The sequence below is a fragment of the Rhinopithecus roxellana genome, chromosome 19, assembly GCF_007565055.1.
Source record: "Rhinopithecus roxellana isolate Shanxi Qingling chromosome 19, ASM756505v1, whole genome shotgun sequence".
NCBI lineage: Eukaryota > Metazoa > Chordata > Mammalia > Primates > Cercopithecidae > Rhinopithecus > Rhinopithecus roxellana.
The window spans coordinates 70,402,768-70,428,406 of NC_044567.1; the positions used below are offsets into that span (position 1 = coordinate 70,402,768).

At 50.1% G+C, this 25,639-nt stretch overlaps 2 protein-coding genes and 4 non-coding genes across 10 annotated transcripts; 3 read left to right on the top strand and 3 right to left on the bottom strand.

The window, feature by feature from the left end:
* Positions 1-90: 90 nt before the first annotated feature.
* On the bottom strand, positions 91-3,949 carry VAMP2 (vesicle associated membrane protein 2). Its single transcript, XM_010362420.2, has 5 exons — positions 3,824-3,949; positions 3,189-3,309; positions 2,546-2,704; positions 2,411-2,462; positions 91-1,802 (listed from the first exon to the last, which is right to left on the bottom strand). Coding segments are annotated over exons 1-5 (351 nt in total). The 5' UTR covers positions 3,826-3,949; the 3' UTR covers positions 91-1,785.
* An 11,956-nt stretch (positions 3,950-15,905) lies between these two features.
* Positions 15,906-19,080, bottom strand: TMEM107 (transmembrane protein 107). 5 transcript variants are annotated; one of them, XM_030924259.1, is made up of 5 exons: positions 18,884-19,080; positions 18,640-18,707; positions 18,438-18,538; positions 17,228-17,303; positions 15,906-16,963 (listed from the first exon to the last, which is right to left on the bottom strand). In XM_030924259.1, the coding sequence occupies exons 1-5, from the start codon at positions 18,968-18,970 to the stop codon at positions 16,894-16,896; spliced, it is 402 nt and encodes a 133-aa protein (XP_030780119.1). In that variant the 5' UTR covers positions 18,971-19,080; the 3' UTR covers positions 15,906-16,893. The 5 variants fall into 5 exon arrangements, with proteins under 5 accessions (XP_030780119.1, XP_030780118.1, XP_030780117.1 ...); XM_030924258.1 differs by having other exon boundaries at positions 18,438-18,556; XM_030924257.1 differs by having other exon boundaries at positions 16,005-16,963; positions 17,207-17,303.
* On the bottom strand, positions 16,140-16,276 carry LOC115895019. The gene has a single exon (XR_004055227.1). It is a non-coding gene; the product is annotated as a U8 small nucleolar RNA (small nucleolar RNA).
* Positions 19,081-24,402: 5,322 nt separating the features above from the next.
* Positions 24,403-24,474, top strand: TRNAW-CCA. Its single transcript has one exon. It is a non-coding gene; the product is annotated as a tRNA-Trp (tRNA).
* Positions 24,475-24,915: 441 nt separating this feature from the next.
* TRNAS-GCU lies at positions 24,916-24,997 on the top strand. Its single transcript has one exon. It is a non-coding gene; the product is annotated as a tRNA-Ser (tRNA).
* A 220-nt stretch (positions 24,998-25,217) lies between these two features.
* On the top strand, positions 25,218-25,291 carry TRNAT-AGU. Its single transcript has one exon. It is a non-coding gene; the product is annotated as a tRNA-Thr (tRNA).
* The last annotated feature ends 348 nt before the right edge of the window (positions 25,292-25,639 follow it).

Consider the following 25,639-nt stretch of genomic DNA (forward strand, 5'->3'; position numbering starts at 1 on the left):
ATTGGTTAAGAAAAGATCTTATTCTCCTCGCACCAAAAAAATAAAAATAAAAAAAATAAAAATAAAAAAGATCTTAGAACAGACAACACCTGGTTACTCATTACACATTTATTGTACATTTTCACAATCTGGATGCGCCACAGAATTGGGGGCATGGGGTGGGGGAAGAGGGGGGCAGGGGACACTGGGATATTATGGGGGGTCTAGAACACAGCACCCCCACCCCCAGCATCTCTCCTACCCTTTCACACCACAGCTTAGATATCCCTGCTCCCCCTCCACACAGAAAACCTCGAGTGTGGGAGGAAGAAAGTTTGGGGGCCCCCTCCCGTGGCAGGTTAAGGGACTGTACCCTCAGACCCTTAAAATTGTGCCATTTAAAAAGACAACAGACCCTTCCTCAATCACTTCACCCAATGAAAGGACAGCTCTCTCTGGGCTCAACAGCCCTGGAGAGGGGGGGCAAGCATCCCCATACTCCAGTAAGTCCCATGCACACATTGGCAGTGACTAGTACCCCACCCTAAATTTGGGGGTGGGGGAAGTCAGAGGAGCTGGGAAGTGATGGGGGCAACACCCCCCAAATTGGGAAGGAGGGTTTTCAGTCCTGTCCCCAGCAGGGGTGAGGCCAGAGATTTCAGGCAAGAATTGGGGGGATTCTCTGCCCTGCCCCACTCCTCCCCAAGGCAGTGATGACCCCCCACACACTGGTAGCCATCCCTCCCAAAAGAGATCAATTGTGGCCAACCCCCAACTCTCCTGGTGGGAGGAGGAGGTGGATCAGGCAGATGGGAGGGAAACTCCATGGGAATGTCAGTTGAGTGCCCCACATGAAAACTGGGGAGCAGGAATGTGGGGAGAATCCCCAAGTGGCAGAATTATTGGTCCATCATAACATACTGAACTCCAAGACACTTACATACCAGCTGGGGGAGGGAGAGGGTACAAGAGGTTTGGAAAATGAGGGTAAGGGAGGCAAACTGGACTAGAAGAGCTAGGAGGAGGCAATGCTGGGGGACAGAGCAGCCTGGTCCCCCAAAAGCCCAGGCTCCCCACCATCTGCAAGTAATGTCGTGCAAATGAAAATGTGATACAAGGACAAATGGGGACTAACTCCTCAGTAAAAAAAAGAAACACCGGTTGAGAGAAGAGTGATGGAACAAAAAGAAATGGAAAGGGATGGCAGTATGTAATGATACGCTAATTAACATGCTGGACACTCCCAAATACCTTGGGATTCTTAGGACCAAGTGGGGCCAGTCTCAGAGCCTCCCAATGGATGCAAACAAGATGCACCTAGGGAAGCCTGGACAGGTGCTTTTTGTTTTTTGTGGCCTTTTTTGAGGGCGGGGCAGAGGGAGCATGACCAGGAGAGGGAAGAGGAAAGGAAGGCCAGGGTGGGAAGAAGGATCAGCTAAATCTGAGGGAAGAAGAAGGAGAGGAGAGGGACTATTGCATAGCAGATGCAAATGAAGGGACTTGGGGCTAGGCAGGAAGAAAGGGAAAGGGAAGGAAGGCAAGAGAGAGGAGGTGAAGGGAACCTCAGGAAGGGGTGTTAAGGACAACCGGAAAAATCTTCTAGTAATAAAACTACAAACAGACCAAATATATATAATATTATATATGTATAAATAACAGCTGGCTATTTACAGGGGGACACACACACGGATACACACACGCACGGATCCAGGGAAGGGGGGGCTGAAAGATATGGCTGAGAGGTGGAGGAACGGCTGAGGGTGGGGGGAAAGGCCCTTCTCTAGGCAGGGCAGACTCCTCAGGGATTTAAGTGCTGAAGTAAACTGTGGAGAGAGGGGAAGAAGATGAGGAAGAGGGAGAGGGGAGGGAGAGACAGAGAAAGAAAGAAAGCAGTGTGTCAGGCCTGGCCCTGCTCCAATCCTCCCCACTCCCCAGCTGGCTGGCACCCCTACCCCTCTCTTGGACTCAGTTTCTCTATCTACAAAGCAAGGGGTTAGACAGGTGGGTTCTGAGGTCCCTTCAGTTCCATGGTATGGCCTTGAGGCCACATACCCTAATCCTGAGGCTCTGAGACCACAAGCTCTCAAATAATGGGATGGTTGGCTTCCTGGTCACGTCTCAAGCCCCTGGGCCTTTCCTTCCTCCCACTCCTCAATTCCAGGGCTCTCAGACTGGGCTCTTAGGCCCAAAGGGTCCTCAATGGATACACCAACTTTCCTATTTCTAAATGTTAACAAAACTGCCAAGAACCAGGCAAAATGCAGGCTAAATAACATCAAAGTTTTTGGCTCTAGATGAATCAGAATTGCCATTAGCAGCTATATGTGTTTTTGGCTGAAGAGTAAAAACTAGATTAATGACCTTCAAAACCCAGAATCCACTAGGGAAACCTCTCCAGGGAAAGGGCCCCAGCCGTTCCCAGCCTACTCACCTATGATGATGATGAGGATGATGGCGCAAATCACTCCCAAGATGATCATCATCTGGGGGTAAGAGGAGAGGATCAGCGAGACTAACTATGATACCCCATTCACCCGCCAGTCCTCCTTCCTGTCCCCATCCTTACCTTGAGGTTTTTCCACCAGTATTTGCGCTTGAGCTTGGCTGCACTTGTTTCAAACTGGGAGGCCCCTGCCTGGAGTGCATCTGCACGGTCGTCCAGCTCCGACAGCTTCTGGTCCCGCTCCAGGACCTTGTCCACGTTCACCCTCATGATGTCCACCACCTGGGAGAAGGGCCCACGAGGCAGGGAGGTGTGCCAAGGCCCACCTCAGTGAGGGCAATCCTCAAACATGTGCCCACCGTGCCACACATGGAACATGCACCCTGATGCTGCCAGGTTAACATGCCAAGGACACACACAGTACATGCCTAGCACACCTGGGGACATGCAAGGACCACACATCAGGGGCATGCTGGTGACATCTCAGATATCATAGCAACACCCTCCCTCTATGGCGCCTCAGGCGCTCTGTCCATCACCAGAGCACACCTGCCTAGGCTGGCACACCCCAGGCTAGCAAAGCTGATTAACACCCCCAGCACCCTTCCAAGTGCGTGCTGACAGGGAGACAGGGATGGGGCAAGGTATCTTTGTCCGCAAACCCACAGGCGTGAAGTGTCATCACTCCCAAACCAACACGGGCCACTACACCTAAACGCCAACCCCCAGGGTCCTTTCTACTGTTTTTGACTCCCCCTACTCTCACCTCATCCACCTGGGCCTGGGTCTGCTGCAGTCTCCTGTTACTGGTGAGATTTGGAGGGGGTGCAGGGGGGCCACCCTCCCCAGCCGGGGCGGCAGGGGGGGCCGTGGCAGCGGTAGCAGACCTGAGGAGCAGGGACGGATTAAGACCCAGGGCCTGCAGCCTCTTGGCCCCGCAGCCAGGGCTCCGCCCATCCACCTGTCCATCCTCGTCCCTCCAGTCCTCCTTTTCGGGAGGAAGGCCACCCGATGGAAGCCCTGGTCCAGGTCCAGCCTCGCCGCCGATGAGCTGCGTGACCTTGAGCGAGGCCCCCCTCCCCCCGGCCTCAGTTTCCCCGCCTGTCAAATGAGGGCGACCTCACAGATGTGATCGGGGTCGACCCGAAAAGACAGGCGGCCGCGGTGACAGGGGCAGGGCGGGGCAGGAGGACACAGGGTCCGCTCCTTCCCGCGGCCATCGCTCTAGCCGGCCAGCCCGGGACGCTGGGCTTCTCGGCCGCCCGCGCGCAGTCACCGGCTTGGGCCTGGCCCCGGGGCGCGGGGAACGCGGGAGAGACCCCGGGCACTCCCCACGGCCGGCTGCCAAAGGTGGCGGCCGGTGCAGGGAAGCGCGGTGAGGGTGGCGGGCGGCCGACTCACATGGCGGGGGCAGCGGGCGGAGGACTTGGCAGCAGCAGTGATGGCGGCGGCTCGCGCTGGCTCCGACTGGCGCTGGCTGCCCGGGACGGCAAGATGGCGGCCGCGCGTCACCCGCATCCGGGCACTGCGGGCGGGGGCGGGGCGCCGCGGGCGACGCGTGGGGAGCTGGGCCGCGGGGGCGGGGCGCTGCGGGACTGGGGTCGTGCCGGGAGGGACTGCGGGTTTGGCGCCACCGTGCCCTGGCAGCTCTCTGGGCACTCGCGGGACCCCCAGGCGGGTTGCTGCGGCTTCCCTAAACCCACCGTCATCCCGCCCTGTCTGAGCACAGCCTTCCACAGCCGCCCCCAAACCTCTTGCCACCTGCCCCTTAGGGCACACAGCAGCCTGGCCCCACACCTAACCCCCAGACCACTCCCTGAATCGTGAACCCAGTAAGCCAGCCTGCACCCCACACAGCCCAAGGTCTCGCCCCGCGCCCAGGTCCCAGCACCTAGCGACCCGCCTTCAGCACTTGGAATGGGCTGGGGTTGGGAAATCAGAGAGGGCCAGTACAGGCGCTGGGGCAATATCGACAGCGGGGACCCTGCTGCTAGGGTGGAGGGGAGTGGAGGAGGTTGGTCCCAACCCATCACCCCGCTGGTGGATGTCTCAGAGGAAGCCTGCGATCCCTGGCCACTGGGTAGGAGGGTAGGAAGAAAAGATGAGGCAGGCTCTTCCCGCCGAAACAAGTCCAGGGGGTGGAGGACGAGGGAGTGTCTACAGGGTGTGAGGAGGGTGTGCCCCGCCTCACGATTGAGGTTCAGACTAGGGGTACTTAACAGCTGGAGCAGGCTCGACTGAGGTGAGGTGAGCTGAAGACCCCGAGGAGGAGGGCACAAGGCAGCCGGCGGTGATGGGGGCAGGGCTGCTTCACGTGGTGGCTGCTGACTGGCCAAGACCTAGCTTTGCCCCAGGCTTGGGTCAGCGACCCCGACTGCAGGAGAGGGCTCAGGCTTTGGTCCCAGGCACAGGGACCAAAAGGCTTTTTTTTCCTCTCATTTTTTTTTTCTTTAGTAGTAGTCACAGTGGGTACAGTTTACAAGGTGCTGCTTTACATGCGTATTCGCCTCGCAGTTGTGACCTTGGACAGTTGCCCTCCTCTCTCTGGACCCCAAATACATTGCATATGTAGATACTAAATCCATATTCGTTAAATGGCTTGATGTGGATAACATGGAATATTGTCCCCGGCTGGTCTCCATTAGGCCCTCTAAGCACACTCAGAGGCTGTGTACACTCCCACCCAGCTTGTCAGAGAAGATGGGACCAGGGGAGCTGTCGCTCTGGTGGAGTGCAGGGGGTCAAAGCAAGCCTCAAGGGTACAGGAGGCATTTTAGGCGAGGCCCTTTGAACCTGGGGTAGGGTTGCTTACTACATCCCTGGAAGGTGCAGGGAGGCTGATGGCCTTGATCTCTGAGACAAACAGGAACCAGCTTCGTCCCTCCCCCACCCTGGCTTCCCAGGGCCTCCGGGTGTGAGATCCACCCCCACTGCAGTGCCCCACTCCCTCCCCACAGAAGCCCGGGGACTGGCTCTGTCACCAGAGGTGTCATTTCCCAGCTGTCTGGGGGAGGTGAGTGAGCAGGGAATGTGTGTGCTGGGTGTGGGAACTCAGCCCAATCTAAGAGAAGATACTCTTGGCTTCCTCCCACTCAGAGGAGCAGCCGCGTCCCTGATCCTTGTGCACTGACAGTCCCGGGTGGCTCAGCCTATGTGATGAGAAAGAAAAGAGCAGCTTCCATGGGGGTCTCAGATCATGCTGTGGGATGCTGGCTCCTGCTTTTTGGTCTTGAGATGATTCTGCTTTCTAGTCAGAGAACAAAGATGCCAAATTCCAGCCTTTTAAGTTCAAAAGCTTCAGTGTCTGTCTGGGTATAAATAAGACAGGGAGGATTGGAAGAGGCAGGCACAGGAAGCCCTTCCGCCCCCAGTTGGACACCCTGCACTAACTGGGGGGAGCCTGGTGCAGGGCCAGGCAAGACATTTTGATGCTGGTTTGGGGGTGATGTGGAAGGGACAGAGCCCCAGATACACTGTCAAGACCGGGGGTCCTGCTATTGCTATTGGATTGTGGGGGCGGCAGCAGCAGAGTAGAAATGAGGGCATGTGTGACCCACGGAGATGAGGGGCCCAGGAGGATTCATCTCAGAGAGGGAACTCTCACCCAGCAGCCCCTTCTCACCCCACCCTACCTGGGCTGTGGCTCAGAGGAACTCCCCAAATTTAGATCAATGGTGGAGGTGGGGGAAGGAGTGGGATGACAGTGTTCACCTGGAAGTGACTGAGAGAATGTTTTCTGCAGGCAGGTAGAATGGAGACCCAAATAGAGGGAAGTCAAACGATAGAAAAATAATGTATTTGCGTAACTCAGATTTGGCTTCTTTTTTTTTTTTTTTTTTTTTTTTTTTTTGAGAAGGAGTCTCGCTCTGTCACCCAGGCTGGAGTGCAGTGGCCAGATCTCAGCTCACTGCAAACTCCGCCTCCAGGGTTTACGCCATTCTCCTGCCTCAGCCTCCCGAGTAGCTGGGACTACAGGCGCCCGCCACCTCGCCCGGCTAGTTTTTTGTATTTTTTTAGTAGAGACGGGGTTTCACCGTGTTAGCCAGGATGGTCTCGATCTCCTGACCTCGTGATCCGCCCGCCTCAGCCTCCCAAAGTGCTGGGATTACAGGCTTGAGCCACCGCGCCCAGCCAGATTTGGCTTCTTCATTGGCTTCAATTGCTGCGGTAACTGACCAATGAATTTCTAGGGCACACCCCCAAGACTCATTCAAAGGATGTAGGGGCTCAAGGTGATTGTGATGTAGGCAACAGAGACCACACTTTCATAAAGGCTTTCTTTTAGTTTTAATTTTTATTTATTATTATTTATTTATTTATATTTGAGACAAAGTTTCGCCCTTGCTGCCCAGGCTGGAGTGCAATGGCGTGATCTTGGCTCACTGCAACCTCCACCTCCTGGGTTCAAGTGATTCTCCTGCCTCAGACTCCCAAGTAGCTGGGATTACAGGAGTGCACCACCACGCCTTTCTAATTGTTTTGTACTTTTAGTAGAGATGGGATTTCACCATGTTGGCCAGGCTGGTCTCGAACTCCTGACCTCAGGTGATCCACCCACCTTGGCCTCCCAAAATGTTGGGATTACAGGCATGAGCCACCACGCCCGGCCTTATTTTGTAATTTTTTTTATCTTCAGACAATTACTGGTTTAGAAGTTGGGATGAAAGGAGGCTGGGTCATTCCCACACTGACTCATGAACTTGCTCCATCCACATGAGTCAAACTGACTGAACTTATAATTAATTTCAGAGGCCTGTGTGTCCCTCAAAGCAGCTTGTAAAGTAAAGGCTTTCTAATGAGTAATGGAAAGGCCAGACCCCACCATTGCAATCAGCTGTGACATCTGGTGAACCCTCCAAGCCAGAAGGTTCTCAGAGCTGCGTGTCCAGCTCTGGGCTCCTGGAAGGAGGGGACACTCCAGGGACCCACTGTGTACCAGACAGTTGGCATGGATTGCCATGTGTGCTCAATTTTTTATTTTTATTTATTTTTGAGACAAAGTCTCACTCTTTTACCAGACTGGAGTGCAGTGGCGCAATCTCGGCTCACTGCAACCTCTGCCTCCTGGGTTCGAGAGATTCTCCTGCTTCAGTCTCCTGAGTCCCTGGGATTACAGGCGTCCACCACCATGCCTGGCTAATTTTTCTATTTTTAGTAGAGACAGGATTGTGCCATGTTGGCCAGGATGGTCTCAAACTCCTGACTTCAGGTGATCCACCCACCTTGGCCTCCCAAAGTGCTGGGATTACAGGTGTGAGCCACCACGCCCAGTCTTTTAAATTACTTTTTTTGAGACAGTCTCCCTCTGTCACCCAAGTTGCAGTGCAGTGGCACAAGCTTGGCTCACTGCAATCTCTGCTGATGTTTCTATTTTTAGTAGAGACAGGGTTGCACCATGTTGGCCAGGCTGGTCTCAAACTCCTGACTTCAGGTGATCTGCCCACCTTGGCCTCCCGAAGTGCTGGGATTACAGGCGTGAGCCAATGCACCTGGTCAAGAATGTGTCTTGGCCGGGCGCGGTGGCTCAAGCCTGTAATCCCAGCACTTTGGGAGGCCGAGACGGGCGGATCACGAGGTCAGAAGATCGAGACCATCCTGGCTAACACGGTGAAACCCCGTCTCTACTAAAAAATACAAAAAACTAGCCTGGCGAGGTGGCAGGCGCCTGTAGTCCCAGCTACTCGGGAGGCTGAGGCAGAAGAAGGGCGTAAACCCAGGAGGCGGAGCTTGCAGTGAGCTGAGATCCGGCCACTGCACTCCAGCCTGGGTGACAGAGCGAGACTCCTTCTCAAAAAAAAAAAAAAAAAAGAATGTGTCTCTTTTTGTATTAAAGGATAATGTAAACACATAAATTGGTATCTTTTTAATATGCAAAGTTCTCTCTGAACAAGTATGAAGCAGTGCCAGGAACGAGGCAGGCAAATGAATAATAAACGATGGTGAGCGCATAGCAGGCAGATAGACCGCTAATGGGAAGGCTGGGTTTGGGCGGGACCTACGTGCCCAGTATCCTGTAAGGACGGTCCTAGTTGGGCTGGCGAAGCACTGATCACTTGTTACTGGTTTGACCAGGGAACCAGCTCCTGTCATTGCAGCAGAGCAGGCCCAGGCCCCTGGCCACTGGGAAGCAGGGCAGTGTGGGTGGTGGGGGTGCCATATGCCAGAGCCCTATATGGGTGGGAGAAGACATAGGCAGATCAGAGTCTCCTGGATTGGGTGCCTGAAAGGACTCCTGGTTCCAGTCCCTCACTCTCCAACCCTCCATTCATTAGAGATTCACCGGGTTTAACAAGCCCCTCTTGTTCTGAAAGGGGGAGGAATTCCCCTCCAGATAAAGAGGTTGTCAAGAACCCACATCTTCCTTTTTATTTATTTATTTATTTATTTTGAGACAGAGTCTTATTCTGTCCCCCAGGCCAGAGTGCTGTGGTGCCATCTTCCGCCTCCTGGGTTCAAACAACTCTCCTGCCTCAACCTCCTGAGTAGCTGGGATTACAGGCGCCTGCCATTAAGCCTGGCTGATTTTTGTATTTTTAGTGGAGATGGGGTTTCACCATGTTGGGCAGGCTGGTCTTGAACTCCTGACCTCAGGTGATCCGCCTGCCTCAGACTCCCAAAGTGCTGGGATTACAGGCATGAGCCGCTGCTCCTGGCTGACATTTTATTACCTTCCATATTATATGCCAAGCCTAGAGTCTGGCAGGTAGCGGTGTTCAATAAACATTTGTTGAATCGAGTCAACTGATTTGGCCTAACAGACAGGAGACTTGGGTTCTACTCCCAGCTCTCCCACTCTGCATGGTGTCCTGGAGCAAATGCCTTTCTCCTGGGGCCTCATTTTTCTCATTTGTTAAGTGAGGGCTCTTTCATTCTACAATGGCAGGCATTGTGCTGGTATCAGAAGTTACAATAATAAACACAAAAAGAGACTGTTAAAACAGCATGATCTTTGCTGTGATGAACTTAATGACCAAGACACTTGCCAACCCTCCTCAAACAGATTAAACCAAAAAGAAGAATCTTGTAACTATAACACAGCTAGAAACAGCAGGATCCAGGTCCTCAAAAGATGCCATCAGGAATCTGCTTCTCTGTTCTTCAGCTATGCTTGCCTCTGGCATAGCTTCATTTCCACACAGGCAACATAAGCAGCTGCAGGCTCACATTTGTTTAAAATGTTACAGTTATATATATATTTATATCTATTTTATAGAGATGGGGGTCTCACCGTGTTTTCCGGGCTGGTCTCAAACTCCTGGCCTCAAGTAATCTTCCAGCCTTGGCCTCCCAAAGTGCTGGGATTACAGGTGTGAGCTACCATGCCCTGCCCCAAAAATGTTATAGTTTTTAAATTTTTATTTGTTTTTTCAGAGACATGGTCTCACTCTGTCACCTAAGAGGGAGTGGAGTGGCACAATCAAAGCTCACTGCAGCCTCGAACTCCTGGGCTCAAGTGATCTTCCCACCTTAGCCTCCCAAGTAGCTGGGACCACAGGCAAAGACCCCCACATCCACATCCAGCTAATTTTTATTTTTATTTTTTTATTTTATTTTTATTTATTTATTTTTATTATACTTTAAGTTCTAGGGTACATGTGCATAACGTGCAGGTTTGTTACATACGTATACTTGTGCCATGTTGGTGTGCTGCACCCATCAACTCATCAGCACCCATCAATTCATCATTTATATCAGGTATAACTCCCAATGCAATCCCTCCCCCCTCCCCCAGCTAATTTTTAAAATTTTTTGTAGAGATTATGTTTGTCTCATAATGTTGCCTTGGCTGGTCTCACACTCCTGGGCTCCCAAAGTTCTGGGATTACAAGTGTGAGCCACTGCACCCAACCTTGTATATTAAACACACACATGTGCGCGCACGCACACACATACACACACAAAAAAAATTTATGTTCAAAATATCAAAAGTTCATAAGAGCACATGGAGAAAGTTTCTTCCCCACCCTGTATCCCTGCCACTCAATCTGCTTTCTCACAACAGCCAATACTCCCGGTTGCCTGCGCCTCCTTTCAGAGATGATCCATGCATATGTAAGCAATCATGCTTGTAGTTTTCCCCTTTTTTACACCAACGTGTAAAAAACTACATGCACTTTTCTGCACCTTGCTTTTGTCACTTAATGTATCTTATACATTGTTCCATTATACTGCATAGAATGTACTTTCTTCTGGTGGCATAGTATTCCACAGTATGGATGTATCAGAATGTAACCAATCCCCTACTGGCAGACATTTAGGTTGTTTCTAGCCTTTTGCCAATATAAGCAAAGCTGCAAAAAATAACCTACACGTTCCCCTTTCACCTGTGTGCAAATATGTAGGGCTAATTCTTAGACATGAAAATACTGGTCAGGTGTTGTGGCTCACACCTGTATTCCCAGCTACTTGGGAGGCTGCAGTGGTATGGTCACTTTAACCTAGGATTTCCAAGGCTTCAGTGAGCCATGATCATATATCACTGCACTCCAACCTGGGCAACAGAGTGAGACCCTGTCTCAAAAACAATAAAATAACAAAAATAAATCCTAGGTTAAAGGAATAGGTGTTTGTGATTTTGATTTTCATAGGAATTGCTAAATTGCTCTCCATAAACATGTTACCAGCTTTTACTCCCACCAATGAATAGGCAAGGCCTGTTTGCCCATACCCCCTCCAACACTCTATGAAACTTTTTGGTGATTACAAATATGCTAAGTTGAAACATGGTCTGCATTTCTCATTGATGAATGAAGTTAGGCATCTTTTCATATAGTTGAGAGTTTTTTGTATTTCCTTACCAGTGAAATTTCTGTAGAAACATTTTGTACAGTTTTATTGGGTTGTTGGTATTTTTCTTGTAAATTTGTCAATTTATATATGTCAAAATTAGTCCTTTCTCTGCAATATGAATTAAAAATATTTCCCCTGGATTATCATCTATTCTTTAACTTTTGCTTATTTTTTTTACTATGCATAGTTTTAACATTCTAGTGTTAGAATGTTTAACATTCTAATATATATATATATATTTTTTTTTTCTTTTTTGTTTTTTTTGAGATGGCGTCTCGCTCTGTCGCCCGGGCTGGAGTGCAGTGGCCGGATCTCAGCTCACTGCAGGCTCCGCCTCCCAGGTTTACGCCATTCTCCCGCCTCAGCCTCCCAAGTAGCTGGGACTACAGGCACCCGCCACCTCGCTCGGCTAGTTTTTTTGTATTTTTTAGTAGAGACGGGGTTTCACCGTGTTAGCCAGGATGGTCTCGATCTCCTCACCTGGTGATCCGCCCATCTCGGCCTCCCAAAGTGCTGGGATTACAGACTGGAGCCACCGCTCCCGGCCTATATATATATATATATATATATATATATTTTTTTTTTTTTTTTTTTTTTTTTTTTTTTTTGAGACGGAGTCTCGCTCTGTTGCCCAGGCTGGAGTGCAGTGGCGTGATCTCGGCTCACTTCTAGCTCCGCCTCCTGGGTTCATGCCATTCTCCTGCCTCAGCCTCTCGAGTAGCTGGGACTACAGGCGCCCACCACCACGCCTGGCTAATTTTTTGTATTTTTAGTAAAGACGGGGTTTTCACCATTTTAGCCAGGATGGTCTCGATCTCCTGACCTCGTGATCCGCCCGCCCTGGCCTCCCAAAGTGCTGGGATTACAGGCGTGAGCCACCGCACCTGGCCAACATTCTAATATATATTTAAGTGTGTGAGTGTTTTCATTTATGCCTTCAGTGTTTTATTACCATACTTTGAGACTTCGAGACCAGCCTGGGCAACAAAGCGAGACCCTATCACTACAAAAAAGTTAAAAAATTAGCTGGGTGTGTTTTTACCTGCCTGTGGTCCCAGCTACTCCGGAGGCAGAGGTGGGAGGATTGCTTGAGCCCAGAAGGTCAAGGCTGCAGTGAGCTGTGATGGCAACACTGCACTCCAACCTGGGTGACAGAGTAAGACTCTGCCTCAAAACAAAATAAAAAAGCCATCAAAATTAGCCAGTAGTGGCAGTGGGTGCCTGTAATCCCAGCTACTAGGGAGGCTGAGGTGGGAGAATCGCTTGAGCCTGGGGCAGTTGAGGCTGCAGTGAGCCGAGACTGCGCCATTGCACTACAGCCTGGGCAACAGAGGGAGACTCCGTCTCAAAAAAAAGAGAAAAAGAAAAAGAAAAGAAGGAAAGAAGGGAGGGGAGAGAAGGGAAGGGGAGGGGAGGGGAGGGCAGGGGAGGGAAAGTTAAGAAGAAAAATACAAAAATCAGCCGGACGTGGCAGCATGTGTCTGTAGTCCCAGCTACTTGGCAGGCTAAGGCAGGCGAATCACTTGAACACGGGAGGCGGAGGCTGCAGTGAGTCGAGATTGCACCACTGCACTCCAGCTGGCGAAAGAGTGAGACTCCATCTCAAAAAGAAAAAAGAAAAAAAAAGTTAAGTTATTCAAAATATAAAGGTTAAAAGTTCCAAGATTTATTTGAGTACTTTTATGGTTTTGTTTTTGTTTTTGTTTTTTAGACAGAGTCTCCCTCTGTCACCCAGGCTGAAGTGCAGTGGGCGATCTTGGCTCACTGCAACCTCCGTCTCCCGGGTTCAAGCGATTCTCCTGCCTCAGCCTCTAGAGTAGCTGGGATTATAGGCACATGCCACCACGGTCGACTAATTTTTACAGTGCTGAGATTAAAGGCGTGAGCCACTGCACCCAGCCTAATTATTTTATTTTATAGCATGCTTTTATTTCCAGGAAGAGTCCAGGCTTCTGTTTTCCCAAAAGTTCCAGCAATAGTCCTATGTTGTCAAGGTTTATGCTTGAACCAATCACCGCGCCCAGGAAAACAGAATGAGTCTAGAGAGGAATGGTAGGGAAGGAGTGACTGTCAGCCTCTTCCTAACCACGCGGACTAAGAATAAGGGAGGGTCTCCCGAAAGAAAATGGTAGTGCTGCTGGGTGCGGTGGCTCATGCCTGTAGACCCAGCACTTCAGAAGGCCGAGGCTGGCGGATCACGAGGTCAGGAGATCGAGACCAGCCTGACCAACATGGTGAAACCTCGTCTCTACTAAAAATTCAAAAAATAGCCGGGCTTGGTGGCAGGCGCCTGTAATCGCGGCTACTCAGAAGGCTGAGGCAGGAGAATCGCTTGAACCAGGGAGGCCGAGGTTGCAGTGAGCCGAGATTGCACCATCGCACTCCAGACTGGGTGACAGAGCGAGACTCTGTCAAAAAAGAGAAAGAAAGAAAAGAAAGAAAAGAAAAGAAAAAAGAAAGAAAAAATGGTGGTGCTATTACCAGAAATAAAGGATGGATACTGAACTGGCAAAAACAGCAGATGTCCACTATGATGGGAGAATCTCAAGATCCAAATCAACTCAGGGAAAAGGCACTGAGCAGTTACCACAGGCCTGACACTCTGCTACCCTTCTCCCCTGACAGATAGCTGGATCGTCTCAGTTAATTCTCTCAGCGATCCCATGAGATATTGTTGTGAACTGATCTGAGCCAATCTGTCCCTTTGGTGGGTATCAATAGCATTTCCCCACCGCCTGGTAGAAGTTGGAGATGCAGGATAATTCTGCTGCACATACAAATATCTACTACAGAAAATTAGCAAGCAGGTTCAAAACGGTTCATGCAGCCTTAATGAAGTCCCTGAACCCTAAAGGGAAAGGTCACCTGAGGCAGATGCAGCAATCCCCCAGACACAAACTTGCCACTCACATAAAAAGTATGAGTGTGGCCCGGTGCGGTGTAATCCCAGCACTTTGGAAGGCCGAGGCAGGTGGATCATGAGGTCAGGAGTTCGAGACCAGCCTGACCAACATGGTGAAACCCCATCTCTACTAAAAATACAAAATTTAGGAGGGTGCAGGGGCCGGCACCTGTAATCCCAGCTACTCGGGAGGCTGAGGCAGGAGAATCGCTTGAACCAGGAAGGCGGAGGTTGCAGATCACACCACTGCACCCCAGCCTGGGCGACAGAACAAGACTCCATCTCAAACAAACAAACAAACAAACAAATTGTGAGTGTGGATGAGGGAACTGAGGCAGAGAGAGGGCAAGTGACCTCCTGATAAGAGAAAAAAAAGCACTGGGACCGCGGCAGGCAGTCTGGCTGCAGAGGTTATTCCTATAGTCCTGGCCCTGGGCTAGGGCTCACATAAGCGAACTGAGATCTGGAAACCAGCAGCATCTAGTTGATGTTTGAAAAGATGGATGAAGTGACCCAAGGAGTAGTGATCACCGGCACTTTTGGGGCAAGCAGAGGAGACAACCCGGTATTATGTCACCAGTAACTGACACACTGCAGGTACTCTAAGTATTCATTGAATGAATGTAACAAGGAACAACCAGAACAGTACAGTAGTAGGCAAACCAGGGGAACCAATGTAACAAGGAACAACCAGAACAGTACAGTAGTAGGCAAACCAGGGGAACCAATGTAACAAGGAACAACCAGAACAGTACAGTAGTAGGCAAACCAGGGGAACCACTGTTTCAAAACTAAGGGAGAAAAAAGTGCAAAAGAGGGGAGTGGGCCAAATTCGGTGGCTCGTGCCTGTAATCCTAGCACTTTGAGAGGCCTAGTGGGGAGGAAGGCTTGAGCCCAGGAGTTTGGAACCAGCCTGGGCAACAGAGTGAGACCCTGTCTCTATAGAAAATGTTAAAACTTAACCAGGTGTGGTGGGGCTCACCTATAGTCCCAGCTACTTGGGAGGCTGAGGCAGGAGGATCATCTGAGCCTGGGAGTTCGACGCTGCAGTGAGCCATGATCCCACCACCACTGCACACTACACTCTAGCCCGGGCAGCAGAGTGAGACTGTCTCAAAAAAAAAAAAAAAAAAAAAAAAGAGGGGGTGGTCAAAAAGAGGGGGTGGTCAACATACCATATGCTGAAGAGAGGTCAAACTCAAACTCAAGTCTGAAAAGTGACTCTGGATTTGGGAAGGAGAAGTCATTGGTGATAATCAGTTTCTTGGGGGTGTACTAGTAGTTTTTTAACAACCAACTCCAAAAACAAATGTATCCATGTATATACATAAGTGTATGACAAATTGTACTGGTATAAAGTACAGATAGTACAAAATTTACAAATAAAAAGGCCAGACGCGGTGGCTCACGCCTGTAATTCCAGCACTTTGGGAGGCCGAGAGGGGCGGATCACCTGAGGTCAGGAGTTCAAGACCGGGCTGGCCCACATGGTGAAATCCAGTCTCTACTAAAAATACAAAAAATAGCAGCCAGGCATCGTGGCACCTGCCTATAATCCCAGCTACTTGGGAGGCTGAGGCAGGAGAATCTCTTGAACTTGGGAGACGGAGGTTACAGTGAGCCGAGATCAGCGCAGTACACTCCAGCCCTGGCGACAGACCAAGACCCTGCCTCAAAAACAAAAACAAAAAGCAAAAAAACCTGTTCCTATTGAAAGAGTATCATCCTAACGGGAACCATTCTGTACACAAGATTACACACAGATTTTTACTGATGTGCAGTGTCTCCTAACAAGAGGTAAGCGTCAAAGTATCAACCGACAAAGAATAATGGGAGTGAATTTGCACAATCCTACCTCCTAAATTCCAGAAAACAACAAATACTAACTCACAGTTTTCAAGGCCAGATATATTTCGCGAGATCACAAAATAGCGAAATGCGGAAAATAATGCATTCACCGCATAATTACATCACCCAAAATTCTAACAATAAACACAACACAAACGAAAGCGATCGTCAGGACGAATCAGATAGGAGTAATCAGGGTGTTGCAGGTCCCGATTACGCAGAGACGTTAATCACGTTTCATGCATTCTCCAATCATCATGTTCTGAAATCTGTCCTCCAAGGGAGGAACAGGTAAGGATTATCCCACCTGACGATACTCCTAAATAACCGACATTCCGCACTCAGTCAAAAAGATTCCGGTCACAGCTAGGGTGAGTTCATGACGTGTTGGTATCAGTAACCCCACTACTTAGCGTCCTTCCAGTTGTATTGCCATATTTGCTTGCACATTTTTAAAATAACTTTTTTTTATTCGGCTGCCGAAAAGGAATAAATTATTTTTTCCCAGAATGCTCCGATCATTTACGTGCTGGACGTTCTAACTGTACGCACTTTCTATTTACATATCTCCGCCCACTCCCTTCCGCCAGAGTCCTACCGTAATAACCAAAATAGAAGCGATACCAAGTATCTTACGGTCTGCAGGACTAGAAAACAATGTTGCTTCTTTTTTTTCTTCAGTAGTTTCGCCATCTCAATTGTGCCCTGAAAACTGTATATGTCTTAATCTTACTACAAAACATATTTTATTACCAAGCACTAAATACAATGCGGATAATCCCAGACTCAAGACGTAATTATTCCAACACATATCCTCCAGCAGAAGCAGTTTCCGAGGGGAGGACCGAGGCCTATGCCTTCCTTCTTCCAGGAATACGAAGCGGCCCTTGCCCCTGTAGCCTTCGTCCTTAGGTTCCCGTCATGAAGGTGCTCAGAAAGGTTTCTTTTTCAGCCCAAAGACGGTGACGAATAAAGTCATTTCAGTGACAGCTGGAAGGGCACTACCGAGGCAAGTGGTAGATTCAGAAACCCTTTCAATATAAATACCCAAATCTCCAAACCAGAGACCCCACCCCTGAAAGTGTAGGGCAGGTGGCATGGGGTGGGGGATGAAACTTCAAAAGACTACAAGCTTTAAGTGGATCTGGTATCTCACACATGGAGGAAAGGGCTGGGTGGGGAAAAACCTTCAGGTTTAGGGTCAGCCTCCCTCCCTCATTCCCGAATATTGGATGCTACCACACCTGCAGAAGACAAAAATGTACCAATACGTAGTGCACTCCCAACGCTCGAATACGAAGAAGGACAGGGCCACGGATGCACTGCAGTGAGCCCCAATGGCTTGGGAAGGCACCAGAGTTAAGGAAAGTCTTTGGATCGACAGATAGTGAGGGGTCAGAAAAGGCCAGTGGTGGGGTTGGCATCTGCATTCAGGTTCATTTCTTGCTCCCTCACCATATTGCCAGGGCTAGAGTCAGCATCCCTGACTTCTGAATTTTAGGACAGTCATGTGAGGAGAGACCAGAAGTGACTGCAGCAGAAGGGATCTCAGGCTACCCTACCCCATATCTAGGGGCCAGCCTGGATCCTTCAGATAAGAGGTCAGAGTAGGCTCTCCTGCTATGCCACACAGGAGTGCTGAGAGTGACTTGATATGCGCTGGAATCAGTCTCCAGTGTCCTGGTCCTCCTGGTCCACAATTCTCTGACCCATGTGCCTCGCTTTCTTTGCCTCTTCTGAGTTCCCAGTGCTCGCTTCCGTTGTCTCTTCTGAGTTCCCAATGTGCTTTATATCTTTCGTTTTTTGCCGGAGTCTTGCTCTGTCGCCCAGGCTGGAGTGCAGTGGCACGATCTCAGCTCACTGCAACCTCTGCCTCCCGGGTTCAAGCAATTCTCCTTCCTCAGCCTCCTGAGTAGCTGCGATTACAGGAGTGCGCTGCCACACCCGACTAATTTTTGTATTTTTAGTAGAGACGGGGTTTCCCTATGTTGGTCAGGCTGGTCTCGAACTCTTGACCTCAGGTGATCCACCTGCCTCGGTCTCCCAAAGTGCTGGCATTACAGGCGTGAGCCATCGCACCCTGCCTGTGCTTTCTATCTTTACACACTCCCATAGCACAGTGCTTATCACACTGAATTACAGATGTGTATCTACCTCCTCCTCATGGTTAAAAAAAAAAGTGGGGTTTTTATTATTACTATTATTTTTGTAGACATGGGGTCTAACTATGTTGCCTCCTGCGCGGGCCTCCCACAGTGCTGGGATTACAGACGTCAGCCAACGTGCCTGGTCAAAAACTGTATTTTACTCTCATTTCGGAATTTTAAGTGCCTAGTAAACAGCAGGATTTAGCACATGGTTGAAGATCTTTGAACTGGAGAGACTGGGTACAGCAGACACTATTGTGTCAGGTGGCTGAAGGGAGTCCTGATAGAAACGGGTCGTGTGGGAAAGGTGGGCAGGCAGAAAGGATACAGATGAGGCTCTGGGTGCTGTTGAACATGGAGACTCCTGAGAGGAAACCGGCCAGCTCCACTGCAAAGAGGCCCAGGGTGACAGAAAGCGCGGCCACCAGCCTGCAGAGAGGAAATGGACTGCCCCAGGCCTTTGGACTTCTTCTAAGACCCCTCCACTCCCACCACCTCTTCGTTCTGGCCACCCCGTCCCAAGAGCTCACTGAATGTCCTGCTTGTCATACTCCTCGGGGGTGAACCTGAGAGGCAGGCAGGCCTGAATGTTGCTGTCCTGGGAGCAGGGCAGAGAGGAAGAGACGTGAAAAAGGGGCAGGCTGCTGGGCAGGCCTGGGGGCGGCGGGACACGAGAAAACACAAGTGGGTAAGACACTGGGAGAGGGGCAGGGTGAGGCGGGGACGACTCCGAGATGGGAATAGGGGCGGACCGAGGGCAGCCGTGGGTCTTACCCGGGACCAGAATAAGGTGATGACGACCACCAGATGCGCCAGGAGCGTCAGGAAGCGAGAGGGCACAAGCCCTGAGATCCGGCCCATGGCCCTTGGGAACAAGAGCGGCGGTCTCTGAGGCTAGGAGTTCAGAGACTGCGACTCCTGAAGTCCATCAGCAAGCGGACAAATCTAGACGAAATCCTCCTTTCCGCCAGCTCAGGCACCGCCCAGTTGCCTTGGTAACCGCGTACGTGGGCGTGGCGCCGCGTTCTCGGAAAACCTCGCGAGGGCAGTACATTCTCCATCTGCTGTGGGTCTTTCAGGGCTGACTCAGGTCAGGGGTACCCGAAGGAGCTTCTAACCCAACGGCTGGGTACCCGTGCGCAGCCAGGCCCTTTGTTTCTCAGAGGGTGCGGGGTGGCACAGCCCCGCAGCGCCCGATCTGCCCACGCAGGGCCGACGAACGGAAACCCACCCTGGCCTAGCCTGGGGACACCTCTGCTTCCGCGGTTGCCCACGCCGGGAGCGGCCCGCAGCCCCAGCTACGCTGCCCAGTTGTGGATCACTTGAGATCACTCCCACCGCCACGCCGGGCTGAGGTCCCCGCCATGCCGAAGACTCACACCCGCTCCCCTTCCCCTTCTCCTCATGCCTTTAACTTCCCACCAAGCGGGGCCTGAGAAACAAGGGACCCGAACGTGGAGAGGCCGGTGTTCCTGGACTGCTCTGCAGTTACAGATTGTCACAGAGCCCCTGGTTGTCTGAGGACCCTAGGCCTGAACCTTCCTTGAGGAAGACTGATTTCTCTCAGACTACTTTGCTCAGTTTGGTGAGGGATTTGCAGAGTGCGAAAAGTGGTCAGCGTCCTTAAACTAGCGTGGGAATAAGAGCAAAGCAAGGTGGTTGGAAAGGTGGGAGTGGACGAAGGGAATGATACGGTCCCTGCGTCTCTGGAAGGCTTGGAGCCTACGGGAAGGGAAACTCAACTTAGATTTCTTTATCTCTTGGAGGTGCTGGGCCTCCGATATTGCCCAGCTACAGTCCAAGAAGCTCTTATCACCGGCGACGTCATGACTTTTGGGCCTCAGCGCAGGTCCCTGCAGATCTGAAAGTTCTTCTCTAATTACTCAGTCAAGTCCCATCCACAAGGAAACTCCCGGCCCATTTCCCAGGAGAACAATCTCTTCCTCCTTCCCACTCCCCATCTCAGTGCCTTTAGCCAGACTAAAGTACAAGCCCAAGAGGCATTTCTCATTCCTTCAACAAATATTTTTATATATTTATTTATTACCTAGTAAGGGTATTCTAGTCAGGGAGATCAACAACAGACATACAAACAAATAAATCCGTAAGATAATAGGTGCTACAAACAGGGATACGCGGGCCGGGCACAGTGGCTCACGCCTGTAATCCCAGCGCTTTGGGAGGCCCAGGAAGGCGGATCATCTGAGGTCAGGAGTTCGAGACAAGCCTGACCAACATGCTGAAACTCCATCTCCACTAAAAATACAAAATTAGCCGGATGTGGTGGCGCGTGCCTGTAATCCCAGCTACTCGAGAGGCTAAGGCAGTGGAATCGCTTGAACCCGGGAGGTGGAGGTTGCAGTGAGCCGAGATCGTGTCATGGCACTCCAGCCTCTGCAACAAGAGTGCAACTGTCTCAAAAAAAAAAAAGAAAAAGGAAACGCTAGAATTATAATTCTATAAAAATAGGACATTTATAATTCTATAAAAATAGGGCATTTATTCTTAAACTTTATTTTAGAAACTTTGGCCAAAAATTGACCGGGAGCGGTGATTCGCACATGTAATCCCCGCACTTTGGGAGACTGAGGCAGGGAGATCACCTGAGGTCAGGAGTTTCAGACCACCCTGGCCAACATGGTGAAACCCCATCTCTACTGGAAAAAAAAAAAAAAAAAAAAAAAAAAGCCAGTTGTGGTGGCGCCCGCCTGTAATCCCAGCTATTCAGGAGGCTGAGGGAGGAGAATTGCTTGAACCCGGGAGGCAGAGGTTGCATTGAGCCAAGATCGTGCCACTGCACTCTCGCCTGGGAAACAGAGCAAGACTTCGTCTCAAAAAAAAAAAAAAAAAGGAAGAAAAAGAAAATGCACTCTGGGACCAGAAGCGAAAGCTCATGCCTGTAATTCCAGCACTTTGGGAGGCCAAGGCAGAAGTATTCCTTGAACCCAAGAGTTTGAAGCCAGTCTGAGCAACATAGTGAGACACCTCTCTCTAATAAAACAATAATAAAGGCCTGGAGTGGTGGCTCACGCCTGTAATCCCAGCACTTTGGGAGGCAGAGGCGGGCAGATCACCTGAGGTCAGGAGTTTGAGACCAGCGTGACCAACATGGTGAAACCCCGTCTCTATTAAAAATACAAAAAAAAATTAACCAGGCGTGGTGGCATGTGTCTGTATTCCCAGCTACTCGGGAGGCTGAGGCAGGAGAATCATCTGAACCCAGGAGGCGGATGTTGCAATGAGCCGAGATCTTGCCACTGCACTCCAACCTGGACGACAGAGCAAGACTACATCTCAAAAAAAAATATATATATATGTATTTATATATAATATATATTTAATTATATATAATATATATTATATATTTATATATTTAAATACACACACACATACATTCAGATATACCTTTTTAACGAAGTTTTAGGCCGGGAGCAGTGACTCACGCCTGTAATCCCAGCACTTTGCGAAGCCGAGGCGGGTGGATCACCTGAGGTCAGGAGTTCAAGACCAACCTGGCCAACATGGAGAAACCCCGTCTCTACTAAAAATACAAAACTTAGCCGGGCGTGGTGGCACGCACCTGTAGTCCCAGCTACTTGGGAGGCTGAGGCAAGAGAATCTCTTGAACCCACAAGGTGGAGGTTGCAGTGAGCTGAGATCGCACCACTGTACTCCACCCTGGGTGACAGAGTGAGATTCTGTCTTTTAAAAAAGGAGTTTTAAACAATAAACATTAATATTTTCTGAGTCTTATATAGTATTATCATTAAGACATGAAATTGAGGAAAAAAAGGAATGATTTATAGGATTGAGAGTCCCTAAAGTGTTGAACTCTTATATATTGAAACTATGTGATGACATTTTCATATAAACCATCTCTTTAAAAGACAGCACAGCCTTTTCTTCATATTGGAGACAATGTAATCACCAAAACTTGCTTTTATCCCCATGAAATAAAAGATTGTGATTTTTCTAGACTTTACTGAGGAGTTATTATTATTGTGTTTTTTTTTTTTGAAAAGAGGTTCAACAAAGTGTCTCTCTGTCTCTATTTTTTTAGACAGGGTCTCACTCTGTCATTCAGGCTGGAGTGCAGTGGTATGATCATGACTACAGTGATCCTCGACCTCCCGGGCTCAGGTGATCCTCCTGTCTCAGCCTCCGGAGTAGCTGGGACTACAGACGCGTGCCTCCATGCCCACCTAAGTTTTGTATTTTTAGTAGAGACTGGGTTTCACCATGTTGGCCAGGATGGTCTCCATCTCTTGGCCTCATGATCTGCCCGCCTCAGTCTCCCAGCACCCAAAGTGCTGGGATTACAGGCGTGAGCCACCGTGCCCGGCCTTTTTTTTTTTTTTTTTTTTGAAACGGAGTTTTTACCTTTGTCGCCCAGGCTGGAATGCAATGGCATGATCTCGGCTCACTGCAGTTTCCGCCTTGCGGGTTGGGTGATGCTTCTGCCTCAGCCTCCCTAGTAGCTGGGATTACAGGTGCCCACAACCATGCCCAGCTAATTTTTGTATTTTTAGTAGAGACGGGGTTTCATCATATTGGCCAGGCTGTTCTCAAACTTCTGACTTCTGACTTCAGGTGATCCAACCTCCATGGCCTCCCAAAGTGCTGGGATTACAGGCGTGAGCCACCATGCCCGGCCGGTTCTTTTCTTAACTGTTGGACTCGGTCAAAGTTCTGAAGATAGTTTCAAACCTTCCTGCTCTCAGGATGGACAAGGAAACCTATCAAGTTTTCTCCTTTGAAATGACCCCCATTGCATTTGATTCCTAAAATGAGTAATAGTAATGACACCTAATTTACAATGAGAGATGAGCTTTCTGTATTCTCCAATGCAGAAATTACAGCATAGCAAGCATTCAAACGTTCTTAGGAGACAGGATAAAAAGACTGAAGTTTCAGCCTAGGCAACATGGTGAAACCCCATCTCTACAAAAAAGTACAAAAAATTAGCCAACCATAGTGGTGCACAGCTGTAGTTTCAGCTGCTTGGGAGGCTGAGGTGGGAGGATCACCTGAACCCATGAAGTGGAGGCTGCAGTGAGCCGTGATCACACCACTGCACTACAGCCTGAGCAACAGAAGTGAGACCTGTCTCAAAAGAAAAAAAAGACTGAAGAACTCTTCATGCTTTTCTTCCCTGTCTGTAACTTACATGCATTTTTGACCTAGACCTTCAGAGGTGAGCTCCCTTAGTGAGGGGTTCATCAAATATAAGTGTTCACAGATTAAAGAAGTTGTTGGCCAGGCGCGGTGGCTCACGCCTGTAATCCCAGCACTATGGGAGGTCGAGCTGGGGGATCACCTGACATCGGGAGTTCGAGACTCAGCCTGACCAACATGGAGAAACCCCCATCTCTACTAAAAATTAGCCGGGCGTGGTGATGCATGCCTGTAATCCCAGCTACTCGCGAGACTGAGGCAGGAGAATCCCTTGAACCCGGGAGGGGGAGGTTGCGGTGAGCCGAGATTGCGCCATTGTACTCCAGCCTGGGAAACAAGAGCTAAATTCCCTCTCAAAAAAGAAAAGAAAAGAAATACTGATGTTTGTGGTGGTCAAAATTAGAATAGAGATTCCCTCTGGGAAGGGAGGAGTGGGGATCCGTAGAGAAGGGACATGTAAGAACCTTGAGCGAAGGAAATGTCCTATATGTTTTTAAAGAGTTGTGATTTGTGCATGTGTATGTATTTGTCAAAACTCATAAAATTATAGACAATATTTATGTGCCCTCAAACAGCTGAAATACCGATATTTTTCAAAAGTTTTACATATCGATGCCAGAGCTCTTCCCTGGACCATTTAAATCAGAACCTCCGAAACCGGGGGTTGTGCGTGGGTACATTCAAAGGCTCCGCAGGCGATTGTAAAAGTGCAGCCGGGGAGGAGACGCGCTGCTGGGGGAGCAACTCTCTCACCCCTTCAGGTGCCCTAGGCTCTGGCACTGCTCCATCACTTTCCTTCCGGTTCAAATCCTTCCATCCGTTTCTAGGCAGGTCGGTCCGGGCTGGGCTGTAAGTAGCTCGGGACTCTCTATCTGGGCGTTGGCAGGACGCCGGGGGCCAGGAGGGACAGACCGCTGAGCCTGGATTCCATAGTCACTGCCCTGGGGTGCCACCCCCCCGGCTTGCCCTACAGGGCCGCTCGGCGAGCGCAGATACGATCCCGCAACTGTTCTGAGGGACAGGAATGCCCTAGGTGCCCATCCATGCCTCGATCCATGACCCCGGCCTCCTGGGGGCACAGTGGTCATGGGGAGAACTGAGGTGCCGAATGGCCGGCCGACCTCGTGGCGCAACGGTAGCGCGTCTGACTCCAGATCAGAAGGTTGCGTGTTCAAATCACGTCGGGGTCAGCGAATACTTTTCTTCTACTTTTATTAACTCCCCTTAATTTAAACTACGGTCGAGCTTCAGCGTTCAGGCCATTGAAGAATCAATATCCTCTTGGGTCCTGAACGGAAGGGGTTTCTGGCACGAAGTTCCGAGGCCGCCCCGTTTGGGCAGCCCAACCTTCTCGCGGGCGTTTTTGCGATGGATCCGGATACCGTAATTCTGGGCGGATAACGCGGCTCCTCAGGACAGGAGCAGTTCTAGACTTCTCAGCAGAGGGAGGAGGTTCGGACGATCACGCATGGGAGAAGTCGGTCTTTGGTCTGTGAGTCCTCTTTCCAGTGCTGAGCTGGTTCCTTCAAAATGTGCAGCCTTCACGACAGAGGCGAACCCCACTTGCGGGAAGTTCAGGTCCCAGAGATGTGAGATGCGGAGGGCTGTCCGTAAACCGAAATCAGGCCGAAGACGAGGTGGCCGAGTGGTTAAGGCGATGGACTGCTAATCCATTGTGCTCTGCACGCGTGGGTTCGAATCCCATCCTCGTCGGCTACGGAATCCCTGTGGTCCGAGCTCAAGTTTTGTAACATCAAAACTAGGATTTCTCTTGTTACTCCGAGTCACTCCGTTCAGTTTTCGTGTCTTTCCCAGCTGCATCCATCCTTTCCGCATTTTCCAATGCGGCCGACTTTTTGTGACATTTTTGTATTCATGCTCTGCAATTGAGCTGACCTGGCCAAGGAAACAAGATCCCAAACGCCCTTCCGGCGGCGCCGTGGCTTAGTTGGTTAAAGCGCCTGTCTAGTAAACAGGAGATCCTGGGTTCGAATCCCAGCGGTGCCTCAGTGTTTCCCCACGCTTTTGCGAACATTAAACATTGCGAGGAGAGTTGCAGAGCCTCATAACTTCCAGCCTATATGGCTTACTCACATGACCATCTGTCTTCTCTCGGTACATCTGCGACACGCTGTTGGGATTTTTGCTCTTCGTGCACATTGCACTTGAGCCTCGACTTGCAACTACCCCAGTCGCATCATCTGTACTTGCCAGTACTGTGACTTGTCTGTTCCTCGTCTAGGTGCTTAGTCAGTTTTTGTATTCTGTTTTCATTTCTGATAAAGAAGTCCTACAAATATAGGTTTATTACGAGAGGACTGAACAATATTGTAACTAAATAACTTTATTTCAAGC

What these genes read in the sequence shown, in the direction of transcription:
- VAMP2 (XM_010362420.2), bottom strand. An exon ending in CCCAGGCCCAGGTGGATGAG is followed by an intron (nt 2,705 to 3,188) that starts GTGAGAGTAGGG and finishes CCCTTCTCCCAG; the next exon opens with GTGGTGGACATCATGAGGGT. An exon ending in ACTGGTGGAAAAACCTCAAG is followed by an intron (nt 2,463 to 2,545) that starts GTAAGGATGGGG and finishes TCTTACCCCCAG; the next exon opens with ATGATGATCATCTTGGGAGT.
- TMEM107 (XM_030924256.1), bottom strand. Translation starts at nt 18,970, where the DNA reads ATGGGCCGGATCTCAGGGCTTGTGCCCTCTCGCTTCCTGACGCTCCTG. An exon ending in TCACCTTATTCTGGTCCCGG is followed by an intron (nt 18,708 to 18,883) that starts GTAAGACCCACG and finishes CCCTGCTCCCAG; the next exon opens with GACAGCAACATTCAGGCCTG. An exon ending in TACATTTTTGTCTTCTGCAG is followed by an intron (nt 16,964 to 17,206) that starts GTGTGGTAGCAT and finishes TTGCCTCGGTAG; the next exon opens with TGCCCTTCCAGCTGTCACTG.